The following is a 21,706-nucleotide window of genomic DNA, read 5'->3' on the forward strand; positions in this document are numbered from 1 at the left end:
GGCATTCTGTACAATGGGAGCTCTTTCATCACTCAGAGACTTTCTCTCTTTGCCAGGAAAATCCAATACAGATCCAGTGGACTCAAATTTCGCAATCAAGCGTGTAATGATAGACACGGTGAAAGGATCTTTGATGAGCCATGTTTGGTTTTGTAACCACGAAGTGCAGCGGTGGTGCTTTCACTAAGAAAATAATAGGGTTCCACAATTTCAATGCGCGTACTGACATCCATCGTAGATAGAAAAAAATACCAACACTTGCACACAAAACATCCTTTATGTAGCCACTAATAATAAAAAATTTTGTCATCCCTCCTTTGCGTCTATTATGAGGCCCCCTGTATACTGTCTTCAACCTTCAACATGACGATGTCACATTGGCCATATTGAAAGCTTTTCGTGTTCCATGAAGTTCGATTACAGATAGACTAATTTTAAGGAATCATATAACTAAAATGCGTGTGTATGTATGTATGTATGTATGTATGTAAGTATGTATGTATGTATGTATGTATGTAAGTATGTATGTGTATGTATGTATGTATGTATGTATGTATGTATGTATGTATGTATGTATGTATGTATGTATGTATGTATGTATGTATGTATGTATGTATGTATGTATATGTACAGTATATGTATGTATGGTGCAAGTGGGATAAAGAGCCTCGAAACCACCCCAGATGTACGAGGCCTCTAAAGCTGATCGATTCGCATTCAGTTTGCTCACTTTTCTATCGAGATAGGCCCACACAGGACAGGATGACCACGGTAGAATAGGGTCTAGTTGGTAACATTTTTCTCAACACTTTCTTGCCCGGACTAACTCGCTTCACATCTGCAGGGTACGTTAGAGTTACCAAAAGACATTCTAATGCATTTTCTTCTCAGTAGTTTACACGAACGTACCTGTTATATCTATTAGTGACTGCATCGGAGCCCAGGCTTTATTAGCTAGTTGAAGTAGTTTGACAAGGATAAGTCTTCAGTTGATTTGAGTTTTTCACGTGCTTTTGGGAATATTTAAGTTTGCTCGAATAATTTGCTGCGTTCTGCTCATGTAGTGCACTTTGGTCGAGTAAGCATAGCCGATACACTTTTCTTCTTTGAGTTCTACTATTAAATGACGGGTATTTTCAATGCTATTGTTTCGAGACGGTACAAGTCGTGATCGTATTCGCCTTACGTACGTAGCTCCATGTATCATCCAGTGAGTGAAGGGTGGAAGATTTCGCCTTTTTACATTGCTTCCCACACGTTGTCGAGCGTAGTTTGACCATCAATAAATTGGGGACAAGAGGAAATTTTTGGGCTGATAACCGACTGATTACAAAAGTTTTCGGTCGGCGTACAGCGTCTCTTTTTCACACAACTTATAATGCACCGAAAGACCAAGTGACCTGCAGCGAGGCAAATTCAGCTTGGATTTCCTTGGTGGTGGAACTGTTTGTAATCCTTAGGTGGTATACTGTTCTCCTGAATGGTGTGCTCTACGACCTGATCAGTCACCAGTGTTGTCTAACCCCTGACCGGTTAAGTGTCCCTGTTTCCTTTGTCACTTTAGCGCTTCGGTATACAACACTTTGCCGGTGTTGTCTACTACGACGTTGATGGTTTCTTAGACAAGAGCAGGGACACGTTTAGCGCAGATTTGGCTAATATGATTCAACTGTCCAAGAGCCCGTTCCTCCAACGACTATTCAAAGACTCGCTTGCCACGGTACGTTCAAATCTTTTTTCTGTGATCGTTTGAATCGTCCCTCCATATCCTTCGGGACGAAACAGGAAAGAACGTCGGAGACTGCAACATCTACTCATTTTTTTCCAAAATAGTGACTTATCTTGTTCAATGTCTGGAAATAGTGTCAAATACAGTGATGAAATGCGCTGGCTTCCTAATGCCTCCTTACTTCTCTTCACATTGGGCGACTCCTAGGCAAACTATGGAGTCGAAAAATGAAAAATCTACACTGAATGATCTTCACCTGCCTAAAGCATAGAGTGATTTCGCTAGCAGCTTTCCGTTTACGCTTTCCACACGAAATTGGTTCAGTCAAAACGCTCGGTATTCGGGAAAACAAGCGCAGCTTAAGTGCTAACAATGCCAAGTGATGGCTTCTTTTTTGAGCCGTGTTATCAACGTAAAGATGAAAAATCACCTGGACAAACTTGCATAGGGGGCCCTGGATTTTCACATAAGCTTGAATGACAGTGATGTTCCCACAATTGAGAAATCAAGTGGTTTACACCTTTAAAATTTGGCGCCTGTACTGTATCACCTCACAAAGTTGGTGTCCTTGACTGAACGTTCGAAAAAGCTCGGTATTTATTTTTCCAACAGGTATTATGGTACTTCGTGACTGAATAAAATCGGCCATAGCCATGACATTTTTAGACCACGTTACACCAAGCTAGATTCTTTGTTCGGAAAACTTAACACAAACCGGTGACCAATTTACCAACGTCTCTGTACATGTCATTCAAGGTCACATCTAAGCACTTCAACCCATCCGAACGGTTAGGAACCCTCTTTTTTAATGTGAAACACTCCACTATTGAATCGATCCGCTGGCACTGACATAGTCAATGCTAGATAAAGGAAGCGCGTTGTTACGCTGAGTAAGAAAGCAGCGTGACCAGACCGGTAGCTCCAGTAACTGTCAACTCGACCGTCACACGAATGAAGTCACACGAATGTCTGTGGCCACATACCTCAAGCACAGTGTGTTCTGCAGAAGGGAAACCATTCTTCAGTTACTGTAAAAAACCCAATCTGCAAAGCCTCCACTCGTATTTAAGTTGTACTAAATTTTCACCAGTCCTCCAATTAAATTACGAAATATGTGCTTGGAAAACATTGTGTGCGCATGTTCAATTTTTCTTGCGTGCATTAATCATCCGTACTACCAGTCTGTATGCAGCCAAACCGGAGCCATTCCCTGTATATGTTGTGTGCGATGTGCTGCTCGCATTTACAATTTTCCAATGCAATACAATGTAGCATGCGATGACACCATATTTTACTTTGTAGTCATTGGAATCACGAAAACGTTCACCGTCGTTGGGACTACAATTCAAAAAGTCGCTAGACAGTCTCATGCGAATACTGCAGTCATGTCAACCATTTTTTGTCCGTTGCATCAAGCCTAATGAACTGAAGCGTCCTGGCCTTTTTGATCGTGAGTTATGCGTTCGTCAGTTACGATATTCCGGCATGATGGAAACCATACGGATCAGAAGAGCTGGTTATCCGATTCGCCACAAATTCAACGAATTTGTGGATAGATATCGCCCCCTTACGACACCTTGCTTCGTACCAGCAGAAACCGATGTCGAAAGGACTGTTGAAGCTATTTGTTCGTCTACTTTGGCCAGTGAAGGTTACTGCCTGGGCCGCTCAAAAGTGTTTTTAAAGGTAAAGGAAAACTGACTGCTATCTGACCCTCTATTAATTTGCAGTAGCGTAAGCCCCGAACAATAAATCTCGAGCTTGTTAATGTCTTTCTAAGGGCTTCCAGATTGACGTATTACATAAAACAAGATCGTTATAAATTGCCGTGCAACATTACAGGAAGCAACATCGCTTTCTGAGGATGTCAGCCGCATACACTTTGGTTGCCCATTAACTGAGTTTCTGTGGCTGTGACGTATCTAAAGAAACATTCAGGGATCCGTTGAATGGACAAGCGGAATGGGCATAACTGACAGGACAAGTTGCTGTTAGCTGGAAGGCTTATTGTTGGTTGAAAGGATTTTATCCGTTAAGTTCTCCTCATAAACAACATGATTCTTTGTTGTAGATTTTGCATTTTCCAATGTTGTCGTTGATAGTGACCAAGCTTGCGTGCCATTTTAAGTGTAACAGAAAAGCCGAAACCGTCGACAGCCTTTTCAGCCCGACAATTCTTCTGGGCTATCTGAAGTATGAATAACCCAGATCACATAATAGGCTTATCTTATGCTTGTACAATAGTGTCAAGGAGTCACTTTTCCTTTCTCTCTCTAATCACACCAGGATTTTCATGATCTACATCTTGAAAGAGAACGCGATCGCATATTGACTAGCTCAGCGACGCTGATCCAGGCACATGTGCGTCGCCTTCTGACGCAGCGTTACTATCGGGAACTGAGGTCTTCTACTATATATCTACAGAAAATGGTCCGAGGCTTCCTTGTCCGACAGCGTTACAAGAAGGTACGTCTTTTCATCAATTTTTCAAAGCCTTTAGTAGTCGGCTTTCCAAAAAGCTGATCACAGATTGCTTGCAAATAAGATGCGGCAAAACCTGTGTGTTTTGTCTGTAATTAGCTGATGTGTCTACAAGAAATGTGGCTCTCAAGCGGTGGCATACCTATAGGGTGAATGAATTAAACATGAAATTTGTGGTTAGTGGACGTTGTTTGTGGATCAATCTTGTTCTCTAGCAAGCGGTGTCTGCATGTAAATCCGGTGGACTTGTTTCTATTTTTTGTCTTGCGGTTCTTTGTAGTCTGGCTGGTCAGATAAATCGATCTGTTACGGATAGCGTTTCAGCACGACGATCCCGATCGGCTGATTCAGGAAGATACAGGCTTAGGCAGGATTTGTAGTATCAGGAAGGAACCAAGTGATATCGTATCAAACGCGTGGGAAAGCCGAGTGTTTTTAGAAATGGAGCTTTAACTCATATTTCTCCATGCAGCACCCGCAGCTGAAATTTAGAAGGGCGAGGTTGCCTCAACCGGGCCGTCGCGACTCACTGTCACATGTGAAGTCTTTTTCTTCTGAATAGTATAAGATTTGTTTCCTGGTTTTCTTCATTATAAGGGGAATAAACTGAGCTGGCCAAACAACGTCTAGCCGCCAACTCTCTAACACTGGCATCGATTATGCTTTGCCATCGAATAAGACAACCGATTTGAAGCTGGAGGTGGTTTAAAGAGAAGGGCAACTGAAACTTTCAGACAGAACTGTGGATGCTGGATTGACAAGGCTTTGTCTAGACGTTCATATAAATGAACTAACTGTGAACTAACTGAAACCACCATGCCAGAGGATGTGCATCTTACGATTTGTACCATAATCCTAGGGTTCAATGAATATTTGAACGCTTGCACTAATGCCAAGCGTTTCATCCAGTGGATGCGACGAGTGTTGATAGCAAGTTTCTGCTGGGATACATGTTAACGAAGAGGGTATCGCGCAGTCATGAAAGTGTCAAAAACAAACTTGGTTCCCCTTGCAATTTATATGTTTAAATAGTATATGGAAACTGTATTTTAGAAGTTTGTATCTTGCGGTCAAACGGGGAGTGACATTCGACATTAAAATGTCTGTAATAAGCTGTAAAATCCCACTCCACTTTCTTCTTGATACATCACTAATCCTGATACTGTAAAGACTCAATTGTAGATAGTCTATCCCAGTAAGTTTTCTATTTCTTGTTATCCACCTTAAAAACTTTTCAATCGTTACCTTGGCGCGGCATACCGCAATTTATAGCCGTACCGCACTACTCATGCGGTTGCTGAAAACTCCGACTATCCACGACGGGTTTCGCCGGTTGTGGCCGGTAGGCACTCACTCCGGGGTTCCATCAATCTTATCTTTTAACTACACTCAGTTGTAAAAAATTGGCGGAATGCACTCATTTGAGTGCCAATTTAGTTTTCACGAAAAACTCAAACGAATCTCTCGTTTACGATGTTCATCTTCACCAATATTAAGAGTAGTGTGTTATGCCTATACAAAGTACGGTGATAATTGACCATCGTACCAACCCAATAATGAGGCATCCCGGTGCAGCGCATTCTGTTGAAGAAGAATATCATAAACGAGGATTCAGTTAGGTCTCTTGTGAAAACAGAAGTGGTATACAAATGAGTGTATTTCGCTCATGCTGAAATTTACTTATCTATCATCAGTCTACCCATCCATCTGTCTGTTTGCCTGACTGTGGAGCTTCGTGGTGAGATTTTAACTTTTCCCAATTTCGTTGATGGCTGTGAATGTTGGTACCAACTATCTCAAATTTAGCCTCATGATAAAAACAAAACATAAGGCCAAACAAGAGATGCTTATCATCTGGAAAGTACTGTGCGGTTGGAGAAAAATGGGGTGTATTTTTCGCTCCAGCACCGTACAGAAAGCATTTTATTTGCCACTCAGTGGACTAGCATTCATAAGATTAAGAATGGCTCCAAAATGAACTTCAGCCCTTTCTATACAGACAAGGCATACGGGTCGAAAATCGCATAGGTTCTGTTCGGAAAGCATTAGAGACACGGAACTGAACAAAAAGTAGCCTGTCTGTGAGGAGTTCATAGCGCCTGGTGAGCCGGCAAATAAAAGGTTGCGCAGGAAGCTTGGATTCAACCTAATTGCTATCTCAGAATGCTTAAACGTAACTTAATTTTGCCACCACGTAATTCTGGTCCAACTGAACCCGAACTTTCTGCAAATTATTGTCGGTGTTTGGCTCTCTGTGCCTGAACAACTTGCAACGGCATTTAAGGTAACGTTTAATTCGGAAATGTGAATTAATGTGCAATTTGGTTTCAAGTAGAACATAAGGTTGACGGAAACTCGGGGATTTCGCCTACCTGATGAACCCGGTTGACGGAAACTCGGGGATTTCGCCTACCTGATGAACCCCGAAAAGGGCGAAAGTGGTAGCGTGTTGTCGAAGAATTTTCAGCAACCTAATTGGTAGTGTATTACATATTTCCAATGTTTGGTTCTCAAAACCGGACGACTATCTTTCTATGAACAGAAACTGTCGTTTAGAAACTTAGGTTCACCATATAAAAGCGCAAATTCCTTATCGAGCCGTTGTTTGTTGCCAAAGTGTTTCCTGTTAGTACGTGTTTTGACGATGAAACGCAGCTATCTTTTGACCCATACCTACTTGCTCTTTGGACGCAGACGGTGAAAGGTCTGATTTTCACATTCATTTTTTGTAAAAAGGCGCGTACCGTCGTTCTTAAACTTCCTACCTGAACCTAACTCACATGTGAAATGATGGGCGTCATTAGTCTAAACACCTTTCGGAAAAACTCCATTTTTGTCATACTGAGAAATTTGTACGCTAAAAACTATCTACTTCTATCTTCTGGTACATGTTTATACCCGGATTTCGGTTCCAGACGTCAGAAGACTGCAACCACGCAAACAGTAATGCTTGAGGATATATAAAATGGGCCAGTCACGGAGACCCCATGGATTAGGAGCCTTTGATTCTGTGACTGAGAACGTTCCGTTGCATTGCAGCTCTAGGCATATTTGAATACTAGCTGAGTATGATTTTTAATAATTTTGAAAGCAGGAAATAAAATGAAAATATAATGGCACCTTGTGCGTTCAATGTCCTTTAATTTTATGTTTTTACGAGTTGTGACTCGTTTAACTCTTTTCTCTTTGTAGGTTAGGCATGGGATCTTACAGATTCAGGCCGTCCTATGTGCTCGACGGATGACAGAATCCTTTCATAGGACTCGAGATTTCGTCATTCAACTTCAGGCGTACGCACGTGGCTTCCTGGCTAGACGTATTGCCAAGCTGCGTCATCCAGCCGCAGCCACCATTCAGGCAGCATTCCGAAAAATGATGGCTCGAAGGGCCAGTCTGAAAGACGAAGTAATGTGGTGCTATTTGATAGCTATGTGTACTGACAAATCGGTTGCTTGAAGCGGGATCACGCCCCAGCTAAGCCTAATCGGATGAATATAACAAGTTTAACCAGTTTTTCGAGATATACACTCATTTGCAAATCAATTTGGTTTTCACGAGAGACTCAAACAGCTGGTTAAACTCCATAAAGGAAACTACCCACAAAATTGCTGAAAACTCTTCGACAGCCCACGACCGGTTTCGCCCTTTTTGGGGCTCATCAGGAAGGCGCAGTACCCGGCTTTCTGTCAACCTTATGTTCTGCTTGAACCCAAATTGGGCTGCTTCCGAGAACTGCACTCATTTACCTAACTGATGGGCCCCAAGAAGGGCGAAACCGGTCGTGGGCTGTCGAAGAGTTTTCAGCAATTTTGTGGGTAGTTTCCTTTATGGAGTTTAACCAGCTGTTATTTCGCACTTTGAGGTTAACAGATGTGGATACGGACTGAATCTTGATGTGGCCCAACTTAGTGAAGTGAGAAAATTGCCCCACTGAATGTCCAGCACTTCCCAGATCCACAGTCTCAGGGATTATTCAAAGCGAATGCCTCCACCATCCTTTTCCAGCGAACAGTCCAAACGACTGTCACACTTCCGCATCATGACACCGTCACCGCCATTGCGAACGGAGATCTCACACAAGACGATGACATTACACTCTGCCTCGATAAAAGTGAAAGACATCAATTTCAACCCTTAGATGCGGCATTCATGGTGAGTCTAAAATGCAAAATATGGTAGAATTCAAAATTGCCCTTATAATCTTGTGACAGAATTACCCATTGACCCAGCCTTGCTTCTTATGTCATGTGTAGACCTAGGTTGTTGAGTCTACCACGCGACTATCTGAAAAATTGCCCTCATCGTTGAACGGGCTCTAGCGGATGAAGCCACTGGAACACATGCACGTTATGCGATTGATAATTACGATCAGTAGGTTGTTGGTTGATGTGCTGCTTGGTTGGTTTCACTGATATTGCATCAAAAACAAGATACACCATTAAACAGATGTAATGCAAGCAAACAGGGATCTATTTCCTCAAAAGCTTATCCTAATTGCCTCGTAGCCACCTACGATTTCTAGCCGATGAAATAATTAATATCACAATCTGCGCAGCTCTCGCTGGCCATTGCGGGTCAGTCAATTAAGAACATAATCGCTGGCCTCTTGTGAATACGAACATTTCTGTTGCAGGGGTATTTTTTCAATTTTCTAGTGTGCGCTCTTCATGTCACATCGTCTAATCTCGGCTACAGTAAAGCATAGGATTAAGCTGAACATGCCTGTGAACCGTCTCTGTTTGAAGGTTATTCTTGGCGCGGTTTCAGACACAGTTTTGCTTTAAAATTCAATTGGTAATATTACGGATAGTCCAAGACGTAACTCTGAAACCTGTATATTTAACAACACATGAAATCATGAGGATGCCTTAACGGAAAACGACTAAGACCAATAAGCCTGAATAATTGTCAGCGTGATTAACTGTGCTATGGGACCGACCTTTCATCAGCATGTTGGTTGCAACTCTTTGATTTCGTTTGATGTCATGAGGGCTTTATTTCCCATAATCTACGGTGGCCAGCATTGCTGCCCAGCCAAATGTTGCAGAATACCATACCACCGATTTCTGCTTACTGATGCTGGCATGTTGCTCCCACTTCATAGTCGGATGACCTCTTTAGTATTGCGCTTGAGAATGATGCAAGTTGTACAGTCGACGCCTATTGCTTTGAACCCGGATGTTCCACAACCGAGGGCTCTGCTAGCTACACCAAAAAACCGCGGTCAACATGTACAACGCAATTTCACCCAGCTTTGGCTCAAAGTCCCACCCTAAACAGTTCCAACACTATCTGGATTGTGGAAAAAGTGAACGCTGGTGACGTGGAGGTTGAAAAAAGTGAGACAACAAAGCCGGTATCGACGTCAATCCATTTGGGAGGTTGTGATAAGCCAGAGCCGAGTTCCTTTTCTGCAGTCACGTACATTCAAGTGAGCAGCGAGCGAGATCATAAAGTGAAAGAAGAGACATTCATTCGATTCGCTTCCACCTACTTCCAAGGTGGAGAGACGCCCTACTTTAGTAGGCGAAATCTGAGCAGGTCCCTTCTTGCCCATGCGAACGAAAACGATGAAATGGTAAGGTTCTTTCACTTGCATTGTGCTATTCTTGACTATTACCTCTCTTTTTTCGTAGTTTGTAATCCCGTTATGTAGAGCTATGTGGGTAACAAGGACTATGGCAACATTCCACATCTACCACCACTGTGCTCAGAATAGGAAGCCGCAGGTTTTTGCGGCTTGTAAGTAAGTTAACAACCAGTGGAGTATGTCTGAAAACTCTTGGATGCGCACGACTGAAACTTACACACACGCCATATATTCGCCCCATATAATGCAATCTTTTCAAACACTACTTACATCCAGATAGGGGGAGATCTAAGTAAGTAGTATTGAAAACCACGCTCCTAGTCTGTCAGCAAGGCATTCAACATCCGAGGTAGTTAAAGATGAGAGACCATTAGACAGATGTTTAGGACTTAATGATGGGTTTCCTGATAAGGAACTTTGGACCACGTGTAGGTTTGATGATGTCGAATAGCAAAACGAAGAATTGCCTTCAAAAACTCAAGGCTCTATTGACATAAAGGTAAGAAAAATAATGCAACAAAGCTCAGTTGTCCACTTTGTTAGCGTCGACAAGAGCGCTCGCTACTTTCGAGTCAATGTTTCACGAACCACCGTTATTTGACGAAGAAGGGACGTTAAGAGTCTTGTTACGACCGAAGACAAGTGATCTCCCCGTAATTACCACACTCTCTACGAGTCCCTTTTCGGAGGATGAGCTACTCCCTAGTTTTCTGGGACCGTCTCCTCCTCCCAAATACAGGCAGACAGGTCAGGCAAGCGGTGACTGAGAACTTCACATCGGAGGTACGCAAACTGTCATAGCACGCTAAGATTCAGTCCCTTTGTGATGGCAAAAACTTAAAACAAACTTAACACAGGGCATCGTTATTAGCATGCTACGTATGTGACTCAGTAAGTGGTTTTGTGTGTCAGGTTAATCTGACAGGCAAGAAGATATTTCAGATGGATTGTATTAACTTAAACGTTCAAGTTGAACAGAAGACAGGATTCCCAATACTTTGGGGATAAAACAAATGATGGAGGCGTCAAACGATACTCAAACTTTATTCCTAAACTAGGTGAATCAAGCATAGGCCACCTTATTGTGGGCAATGTGTTACCAGAAATTTGATACGATTATAAAAACGTATTTCTATATTTTTAAAAACTGGGCTAATGATCACGGATACGACGGGACACCACTAGTGAATCTAAACGGGTTTTTAGGAAACGTTTTGGGTGCACATATTCTCCCACGCTTGAAGGCTCATACTGAGCTCCTGGCAAACTTCTTGATGCTGCGACTTCGCCGTATCTGGAGGATACATTGCGGAGACAATCTTTCCAGTAAGTTCTTGGAATGCAAAATGATATCAACTGGCTTTCCTGACCCCGTCGCAAACTTCAGTTATCGTTCTGGTTAATAAGCAAGAAGTGCACCTGAGCGTGAATAGACAGATGCCGCATACTTTACAGCGGTTTGTTTAGTTTAGGGCAGCGGCTTCTGCTTCTCCGCTGAAGATATTGCCGGTTTATTATACCCTAATTTCGATGTCTAAAGAAGGTTGATGAAAATTAATCTATTTTCCTGCATGGAGCTTTCATCAATATAGAGTAGTTTTTCCTGCAAATTGGAATCCCCGGTTTGTTTTTCATACTAGTCAATAGCAGCATTTTCTAGACCCGGTTTTATCACTACCACACAAAGTTTCACTCTTTTTATAAGTACCCTATTGTGAGCGCGTAATCTTGATGCCCATGTGCTAGCTACTTTGAAGTTCCGAGCCTGAAATACTACCTGTCAGAGCACTGAAACCTATGGTGCGAAGCAGAGAAACGCAAACTATCCATTGGCATTATTTGAACTTGCAAGTGAAACACATTCATACACTCATTGAGAGCTATTTTACTGCACTATGATGAAACAGAGAAGTTGTCACTTTTCTTCTAATTTTGTCTACTAGGCATCACTCGCAATATGGGTGATGATATTACGGTTTATGGAGGTACTTCCGGAACCGAATATCCGTGTGGAACAAACCAACCGGCCGGGTTTCCAGTTTGGCGACGGCAGATATCCTAGCATCCGTCGCATGCTTGATGGTGACGGTAAAATGGTGGTATCAAATAGCCCATCGGTATGTTCCACAAGTATGAGTGTTTTTAAATGCCCCTGTACAACAAAATAGAAAAAAATGAATACTTCGAAATAGAGATCGAACCACTGGACACTTGCTAATATTATGAGATCCATAGATGGTTGCTGGTTGTTGATCAGGTGGCTGTTGATCTGTTCGCCGAGCTTGGCAATTGGCTTGCAAACGTTTCGTCATCATACGAGGAGACATCATCAGTGCCCAGTTGGGTGGGTACTTCTTCCTTGCTTGCGTGCGTTTATATCGCATTCGAAGGCTATCTGTTATCTACTGACGTGATTGGCTACTTGAAGCGCAACAAATTTGGTGAATCCATTGGTCCGTTTGTGATCCTTGTTGCGTTGTGGCCTCCGTTACTTTGAGTTGATTGGTTATCCCAACGCCTTCTATTTTTAGTAGCTTGTTCCCCCGGGCCTTGTTTCGCAGTGCCTTGGTTTGCAAACAGCCACCTGATCAACAACCAATAAACTCACCCGAGCTACCAGTATTTCAACACATTAACATCCATAGACGGTTTTCCCACGTAATTGAATGTAACTCTGGGCGCAAACTCCCGGGACTAGTATATACCCGGGGGAGTAAGATTGACGAGGAAAAGTGAAGAGGCTTGTGGTAAGCCATGCCTTGGTTTGCAGCCACCTGATCAACAACCAATAAACTCACCCGAGCTACCAGTATTTCAACACATTAACATCCATAGACGGTTTTCCCACGTAATTGAATGTAACTCTGGGCGCAAACTCCCGGGACTAGTATATACCCGGGGGAGTAAGATTGACGAGGAAAAGTGAAGAGGCTTGTGGTAAGCCATTAATTGGTCCATATATGACCGACAGCAGCAACTTCTTTAGCATCGAGCTACCGTCATCTCCTTTAGGTTTCAACGTAGTACTGCATACCCCAGTGTATCACCTTGCACATGTTCTTGGGATTTTGACGCAAAACACCGGCAGTTAATTCCGCTGTCTAAATGCCACACCGTCACTAACATAGAACAACACTGTGAAGACTATGAATAGAGGAGGTCGAAATGTTTAGTTGGAAAGTTAGTTTACAGGAAATAAATAAATAAAGTGCACATAAAGTGACCAGCGTCTAAAGAAGCACATTCATTCTGTCGGGGTGAAACGCCAACAGTGGGAATCAACCTATATTTACTCTGCTAAACTTATCCGGGCTACTTTGGACTCTCGTCACACTTTTGCTGAAATCAAGCGGGACGAAAACTCTGACGTGATGACCACCTTCGATTTGTAGCTGCATGTCGGAAAGTAATGCATGAACTAAAATGCATCAAGTTAAGAAGGGTGACCGCCAGATTCCAGCTACAGAGGATAAAGTTTATCATGATCATCAATGCCTATGCTCTCGCAAACTCCCCCAATGTCGGACTTCCGGACTCCTCCTTCTTGATGGGCGATTTCATTGTGCGAGTTGGTAAGGGTTCGGAAATTTGAACTAAGACACTGGGTTTATTTAGGACCGTCTGGATGAACGAAAACAGCTGAAGATTACTGAAAAGGTGTGAACAATTTGAACTCGCAATAACAAACACGTGGTCCAGTGTGGGACGGAAACTGCTTGCTACGGGTGCGGGTGTCAATGTGTGGTAAAGTAGTGTACTCTATAGTGTACTGACCCCAAAACTGGAGACTGAAGCTGAACGCCGTACGAAACACGATTTGTTACGCGTTAAAGTATCCGTTGCAGTTGGAGAATAATTAAAAATCCGTGGACCAGAGGGACGCCTATTTGAGATGGGTGCAAAAGCTGAAGAACCAGGAGATGACATTGAAGTTTTGCGAGCCTTTGGTGCAAATTCTGGTGGATGAACAGGTCTAAAAGGTATTCGAAAGCTAGTGGACTCAAGCATTAGCTCATATACAAGTAGCTGCTGTGGATACAATCAGATAAAAGCGAAAACGGAGTCGAGATTGAGTGAAAAGGATTCATGGATATCCATTACATTTCGACGGAAGAACTTGGCGTTCACCGAAGCACTCCAAGATCCGACAAACACAGGAGTCTGAAAGCGAATCATAAGTGTGTCAGGAGCAAGTATATGAACCACATGTGGAAAAAAATAAATGCATGTTGTCTACCCCAAATGGAGATTAATTCCACATGAATATCTGTTTTCAAAAGGAAGTCTTTGGCAGTCCGAAAGCAATCTGCTGCCTGAAACTCCAGCGACTTCAGCCGATAGAAGTCAAAAAGCGCAGAAACGTAACTATCCAAAAAAATTGTGTCAACCTAAAAACGTCATTTAGCAACACCACTCAACTGGCAGGGCGGTGTTGGTTTGAGCTAAATGGATCACCTGTCCCAAAATCCAATGAAGGCCTACCTAATTTACATACCTACTACCACAGAACTGCTGGCAGTCATGGACCAACTGCAAAATGGGAGAGCAACGTAAATGGACGGTACCACGCATAACTATCCAAGGTTGAAAGACTGACATTGTATAACGGAATTCTTTAGCTGCAATAAGAAATTAAGGTGAAACGCAGAAGATGGATAATTAAAGGGGAATCAGCCTTCCATATACGGGAGGCAAAGCTGTGGATTGCATCCCGTTGACTTGAGTGGTGAATGGAGTAGAACATTTCTGAAACCAGGCTTTTGGGGCAAATGCGTTGAAAGAAGTAGATGCTGAGACAACGATTCACTGTCTACATACATTGATTTTAAAACAATGATAGCACTGTTGGCAACGGCGACGATGCAAATACGAGCACCTTAGAGTTGTAGTTTACTTGACACTAGTAATGTTCCAGAACCAACCGCAAACGACAACCTAAAAGACACCTCCTCAAGATCCCTTCTCACACTTTAAGCAACCGGTTATCAACTTATAAGGACACAATACAAAGCGTAAAAGTATCTTTGAGCGCAGAGCGAGTTGAATTTCATGTAGAATTCCGGAATACATTACATGAAAATGAAAATAATAACACTGATTTCCTACATAGCAATCTAGAGCATTTGCAACACTTTGAAACGGAACCGCTTGTCAGGCGCTCCAAATTATGATGCAGGAAGCCGCGTTCCTTCTGGCTGGTTGTGCACGAACTCTTTTCTGTAGGTTGCAAGAAACTGTGATGAGCAGTTGCTGGCCGTGTTTATTTAGTGTGCTTTGAGGATTATGCATACATGCACTGTGGCGTCAGTCGACACGTAAAATATAAATGGATCTCATGTTCCAGCTATACCGATTTCCTTCGTGATAGCATATACACTTGATTGCATTCATTATAATAATGGTACTTCATTCTGCTCTCGGTAAATTTGTGCGCAAAGGCGATTCTTTGTGGGCTGTTTTGAATGGAGCGATTTACCGTGAAAATCGGCAAAAATGCGAGTGATTTCGCGAGTGAAAATTGCCCCACATCCGGGGGCCCGGGTTTTTAACCGAAAACTAACGGTGAAATACCGTACAGAGGAGAATATTCGGGAAAACGCAAGTAGATACCAGAGTAATCTAATAGAGACAGTGTCGTATCGCAAGGTTTGAGAACACTGTATTAGAGCGTTCAGCTGTAGCACCCTTCCGGTGCCTAGCTGCCATGCCACCCGAAGGAAGCACGAGGGCTGGGATACTGCCAGGTTGCCCAAGCCTAGACAGGGGAAGTCGAGTGGCGGAGGTCGGATTCGAACCGCGGACCTTCAGGTTAGTAATCCGCGCTCTAACCACTTCGGCCATCTCGCCCCTACACTCGCCCGAACACTGTATTAGGCTTTCACGTGAATGAATATGTGAGATGACGAGTACCAGCAAGCCGTTGTAACGAATACATGTGAAGCAGTAGACCTTACACAGACAAAGTTGACATGTGAATTCATCTAGAAATATCACGATGTCCAATTGAGGTTTCTTTCTCTAGGTGAAGTACAACTGTTTCGCCCTTATTTGGAATAATCAGCGGTGCGCTTTTCAGGAGACATGGGGAACTTTTGAACCCGCAACTTTCCGGCCACTGGTTGAGCATTTAATCATTCGTCCAAGGGCGAATGCGAACCACGTGCTTTACTTTGTATGCCCATTGAGGATATCATAATTAGTTATGTAGTACAGTTCGACAGATGGCTTCTACATTCCCCCCACCAGACGCTTGAGTTTGCCATGGACGAAAACCACAGGGACTCAAACAAGGGGAAGCATTTTTTCTTTGAGCAGTGGAACCGCAAAACGATCTCATTAACCGGACAGACTGTGTGCCACCACTGTAATCTAATATCTGTTGAGTTGGTCCTCGGCCTTGTCGTGTGTTATATACGATGTTACTTCGACTCATTTAACTTTGGGATAAAGATCACGGGTAGCAGGGTGAAGTCTATCCAGATAAAGGCAGTGACAGAGCAATTCTTTTGTCGATCGTCAGCCGTGTGACCATTTTGGCTGCTCGAGTCAGTCTCATAGTAATCATGCAGATAAAAAATGAGGTATTATCACAATCTACTAGGATGTGGGAAGCGAAGGAAAGATGTGAGCTTCCAAATAAACGTAAAAACAACAAAAGTGAACCACCTGGTTTATGGGAAATGGCCTCAGCAGAAGAAACAAAAGCAGTGATTGCACGGGAAATGCTAACGACATCTAAATAGACTTGCATTTTAAAACGTGAATATTTTCAGCTTGCTTGTGGCTTCATTACATGTGAGTATATCTACCCCGCTTTTTTGTTGCAATCATTGTCACTGAACCAAGAGATTCGGATCCGGGATGGTTAGCATCTTCTACACATTTCGGGCCTCCAAATTACCCAGATCCTACTTTTCTTTTGAGTCTGACCGAGTTGGACCATGAATATGACGTTACGCGTAGCAGTAGTATCATCTGCTCATTAGGTGGCTACAGCATAACTTACTCATGACAGTTCCTTAATCTGATTCATGTTCGTACCTTGGAGTTCTCACAACTGTATTCCGTTTCCTATTGGTACACTGGCCAGAACAATGACGGTTGGCAGAACTCAATAGGCAAGCTTAAAATATTTGTAAAAATACAGCAAACCACCGTGATGAGTTCAAATAAAGCGCACAAATAAACGGTATCCTGTACGTATAAGCCTAAGTCGATTGTGATTCTTCTACCAGAATGTCTCTAACTAACTTCCTTGTTTACCCTTCAGGACGCCAGCTCTCGTAAACCGCTTGATATTTTGTCCGCGAAGCGAATGCGATTCACAAATTTTCCCGGTAGAACAGACGCGAATCCCATGTCAAATGTTTCTTATTGCACGACACGCTTGGGAGAAGAAAAGACTGCGTCCAGTTTGGCCAAAGTACACTTTATCATTGGTCATGGAATCCGGCGGCCAGAACTCAGAGATGAAATTTACTGCCAGATATGCAAACAAATTCTACGCAATCCCAGTCGACGTAGTGAAGCACACAGTCAGTCTTTTTTCAGTTTTCGAAAGAGATTTTGAGCCCATTGTATGCATTACTTTCATGTTCTTCATTGACAAATTTCCTCCTTGAACCAGTTTTTCTGAATATGCGTTAATTCTTACGAAGGACAGATATTAACTGTACTATTTATACACTATGGACTGACAAAGAGTCTTGCATCCTTAGCGGCACAAGGAAAGATGAGTACCTGATGAGTAAGCTTCCTCTAAAGGTAGAAAAAAAGGTGAAAAGATTAAAATATGCCGCATAACTTCGAAAGAAGAGACACCAAACTAATTTACACTGTTTTTTGTGGGGCAGGTAAAAGTAATTAACCCAAAAGTACGGCTCCATACTTTTAGTTACATCATATTCGTCTACACCGCGCTGGTGATCAATGATTGTATGACAGGTAATAAATCGGACATTGTATCACCACACTCATCAGTCGGTATTACTCTCCACCAAGCGCTTGTAGATCATTTGGTTAGGTCTCACGATAGTTGGCTTGAAAAACAGCCTGGATGAGATTGGGATTTGTGCTACTGTGAATAAAATTGCTACAAAACGTGACAAACAAAAGCAACAACAACAATTCTGACACAAGGTTGCTGAAAACTCTTCGACAGCCCACGACCGGTTTCGCTCTTTCTGGGGCTCATCAGTTAGGTAAATGAGTGTAGTTCTCGGAAGCAGCCCAAGTTGGGTTCAAGTAGAACATAAGGTTGACGGAAATCCGGGGACTGCGCCTACCTGATGAGCTCCAAAAAGAGCGAAACCGGTCGTGGGCTGTCGAAGAGTTTTCAGCAAACTTGTGAGTAGTCTCCTTTATGAAATACTGCGATGTCTCGAAAATCGTGCCAACTAAATCACGAGACGGCCTGTGCGCAGCACATTCAGCTGGAGGACAGCATAAACGAGAGATTCAATTGAGTCTCCCGTGAAAACCAAATTGATTTGCAAATGAGCGTATTTCCCGAATTCTGACACAGGTTCAATAGCGGTGAATTCCACGCATTGGCCTAATAGATTGCTGCTGAGTCAACAAAACTGTGGTCCAAAATCCGCCCTTGAAGTTGACTTTTGGGTTTAACTTCCACCAAAAGCCGTTGGTACCTCTACTGAATACTCCCATTTAACGGGAGACTCAGCTTAATCCAGCTGAATCTCTAGTTTATGATGATCTCCTTTAATTGAATGCGCTGAAGCAGGTCGCTTCATGTCTCAGCTGGTACGATATCCGAGATATGGTAGCACATTCAGTTGAAGAAGTCTATCATAAACAAGAGATTCAGCTGGATCCAACTGAGTCCTCCATCAAAACTAAGTTTGTGTAGAAACAGGTGCATCTGGCGAGCTCCGTCTATTTTGAGTTCAAGTAGAGCATAAGGTTGACAGAAATTCTGAACTGCACTCTCCAAGGCGGGCTAAACCGATCGTGGGCGATCAAGTTTTCAGAAACTTCATGGGTAGTGTGTCATGCTGTTCATTTTTTATACACTAGGTGCACTTCTTGGACTAAACTTGTACCAGTTCTATGGTCACCTCTGCTTCGTCTCATTACTGGGGATTGGTTCTGGGACAATTATTTACGAAAATTTATCCGCAGATACTCGTGAACACCAGTTCGTCCGATTTCCTCGTTTGAAGTAACCAGTGTTGCTTAAGTGTCTGAACTATATATAGTAGAAATTAGACGGATTCTATAAACACAATTTTTTCTGTAATTTTTACAAGAGGGTAAAGGTTCCCATGAATTCATAAGTGGGTCACACACCTTAAGTATCGGAAAGACATATGGCTCTATTAACACAAAAGCAAATTGGCACCTGGAAGTCTGCCTTAACTCACCGTCATTTTAGGCAGAGTGGGGGAGGAATGAGCCCAAATAGCGCCATTTCAACTTTAGGCCAACAATCCGGAAAGAAGCCATGGCACGCCTGTACAACTAGGTTAGCTACCGTGTCATGTACGTATTGGGTGCAGAAAACCACGTAAAGGTTTATGGCTTATTCTTACTTATGTAAGTACATGCATGACATGATGCAAAGTGAACTTGTAGTTAAGAATCATCCTCAACCGAAAAAGCCCACCGATGCATTCAACTAGCAAATCATTTACAAGGCGAAGATACACAACTGTGGTCTTTTGCGTGCACCTCGGAGTCTGGTCCCCACAGCAATCTGCAGTCGACCATTTTTAATCTGAACCTTTCCTCACGGGAATATCATTGTGGCTTGGAAACCAGAGGCATTTTCTTCCGTTGCAAGCTTATTAGATGGTGACAGTTGATGAGGACAGTAGTTCTGGTAATCCAGCGTAACACCATAAAATGTGCACGTCAGTTACGGACAGGATAATGTGAAGTGTTTTAATTGTCGACTGCCATCTGTATTATGAGGATTGACTAGAAATAAAGCATTGGTCAATATGCCTCACGATCCGTTTCTGCTAATCTTTTAGTAGCGCGCATATTTTAGGAACATATTCACACTTTATAGACGTAATGCACTACTCATAAGGTTGCTTAAAAATCTTCAACAGCGCACAACCGGTTCCGGCCTTTTCGAGAATCATCAGGTAGGCGCGCTCCACGAGTTTCCGTCAATCTTGCGTTCTACTTGAACCCAAATTGCACGAAGTTAGCGAAATGCACTCATTTGCACGCCGATTTGGTTTTGATGACCGATTCACCTGGCCATCAAAATTCCAAAATTGAGCGAAACGGTAGAGCACAATGAACGTTGAGGAACTTTGCCCATTTTTCACGGAAACAGAATTGTTTTTAATGTTTCCGCTAAATCATTGAATCTGCGTGACCATCCACCTTGCCACTAAAGACACGGTCGGTCAGCAAAAATGTGGCAGTGGAAACTGCTGCTCAGTATCCCAATGAGGATAATGCTGTTGATCTCCACGTCTATATTTTAGGCTAATACTCTAATAAGCTGAACTGAAGGTAGACTGACACAAAAAGTGGTCATGTTTTTCGAAACATTTAACACACCACTGAAGAAAGTGTGGAGCGACCCTCAGATTTGAACCTTGTAAGCGTTTAGACTGAGTCAACTGAACCTCAGTTTTACTACCGCTTATTATGTAAAGCTCCTTACATGGTTCTCGCCTACTTATTGATAGGAACAATATTAGTCTACCGTGAAATATGATGCGGGAGATGTAATCAAACATGGTCAAATAGGGAGCATTTTGACGGTAGATTATGCAACAGGCACTGAACTATACCACGATTTTGGATTAAAAGACAGGATTCTGGGATGGCGGGAAAACTCACCAACAATTGGAAGGTCCTTTAGACTGCAGTTCCGATGGCCGTACAAGCGCAAGTTTAAAACAAATGGAAGTTACGTGATACACTTGCAGTTAGCTGTCACGAAGTCTTTTGAAATGTACAGTCAGGCGACACAACATTTCAAGGGTAATGCGGAATCAGCCGGTAAACAACATTTTGTCACCCCCTTTTTCTAGGCTGGATTTTACTTGCTTTATGTACGGGTGTATTTGCACCCTCGGAAAGGTTCATCAATGTGTTTCGGAATTTCCTTCGCTCCGCTTCCACGGAATTCGCGCGACTTTGTTTGCATCGCCTACATCGCACGTGTAAGAATGGCGAACGTAATCAACCACCGAGTTGGATCGAACTTCGTGCCACACGACTGAAGTCCGGTATCCCACTCTCTGTGACCTGCATGGACGGCAGAGTATTCAATGTGTTGGCAGATTCGGCTACCACGGCAGGTGAGGTGTGCCGCGCTTTGGCGAAGAAAGTGAACCTTCAAGATGCCTTTGGATTTTCACTGTTTATCGAGGTCTTTGATAAGGTGAGCAATGCACTGTCGGCGGTGAGATAGTCGTAACTTTAAAACTGTATTATTCAAACCTGTCCGAGACTTTTTCTCCATCAGATGTCTGCAGGTATACTGTACGAGATCGAGTGAAAACTTGTGGGACAAAGTAATCTTAACGCTCAGTTAAGGGGCGAACTCTTGGCACTTGCAATGTCAATTCTGCCCATATGATCTAACCCTCATATTAGGGAAATATTCCGCTGGTCATTCATTCCACTAAAGAGAATGGAAGTAAAACCATCCGGGATGAATCGCAAGTAAGTTGGTTTATGAGTAGGCAGATGGAGCTGAATGCTAACCCATAGGCAGAAAGACAATTGTCGTGAACTGGATGCCTCAGCTAAACATGGCATTTAGCAAAGTATCGGATATCTTGGACAAGTATACGCCATCGAAGTAACCAGAAAATAGCACTAATAAATAAGGAAAAGTTCAAAGCTATATATTTCACCTTCCGTAGGTTTTCCAAAGGAGGGACCCCCCAGCCAAAGTATCATCACATCATGCA

The 21,706-nt window shown here is 42.9% G+C and overlaps 1 protein-coding gene across 1 annotated transcript in view; it reads left to right on the plus strand.

Moving 5' to 3' along the window:
- Positions 1-21,706, plus strand: part of T265_15070 (hypothetical protein) — a gene marked incomplete at both ends in the record, with an annotated part of 83,270 nt that overhangs the window by 21,214 nt on the left and 40,350 nt on the right. The window contains 8 exons of the mRNA XM_009176460.1: positions 1,565-1,720; positions 4,016-4,195; positions 7,403-7,615; positions 8,216-8,362; positions 9,315-9,788; positions 11,744-11,930; positions 13,193-13,372; positions 20,819-21,171. Coding sequence (XP_009174724.1) covers positions 1,565-1,720; positions 4,016-4,195; positions 7,403-7,615; positions 8,216-8,362; positions 9,315-9,788; positions 11,744-11,930; positions 13,193-13,372; positions 20,819-21,171 — 1,890 coding nt within the window. The remainder of the gene's footprint in view (positions 1-1,564; positions 1,721-4,015; positions 4,196-7,402; positions 7,616-8,215; positions 8,363-9,314; positions 9,789-11,743; positions 11,931-13,192; positions 13,373-20,818; positions 21,172-21,706) is intronic.

Source organism: Opisthorchis viverrini (assembly GCF_000715545.1).
Source record: "Opisthorchis viverrini unplaced genomic scaffold opera_v5_339, whole genome shotgun sequence".
Taxonomy (NCBI): domain Eukaryota; kingdom Metazoa; phylum Platyhelminthes; class Trematoda; order Opisthorchiida; family Opisthorchiidae; genus Opisthorchis; species Opisthorchis viverrini.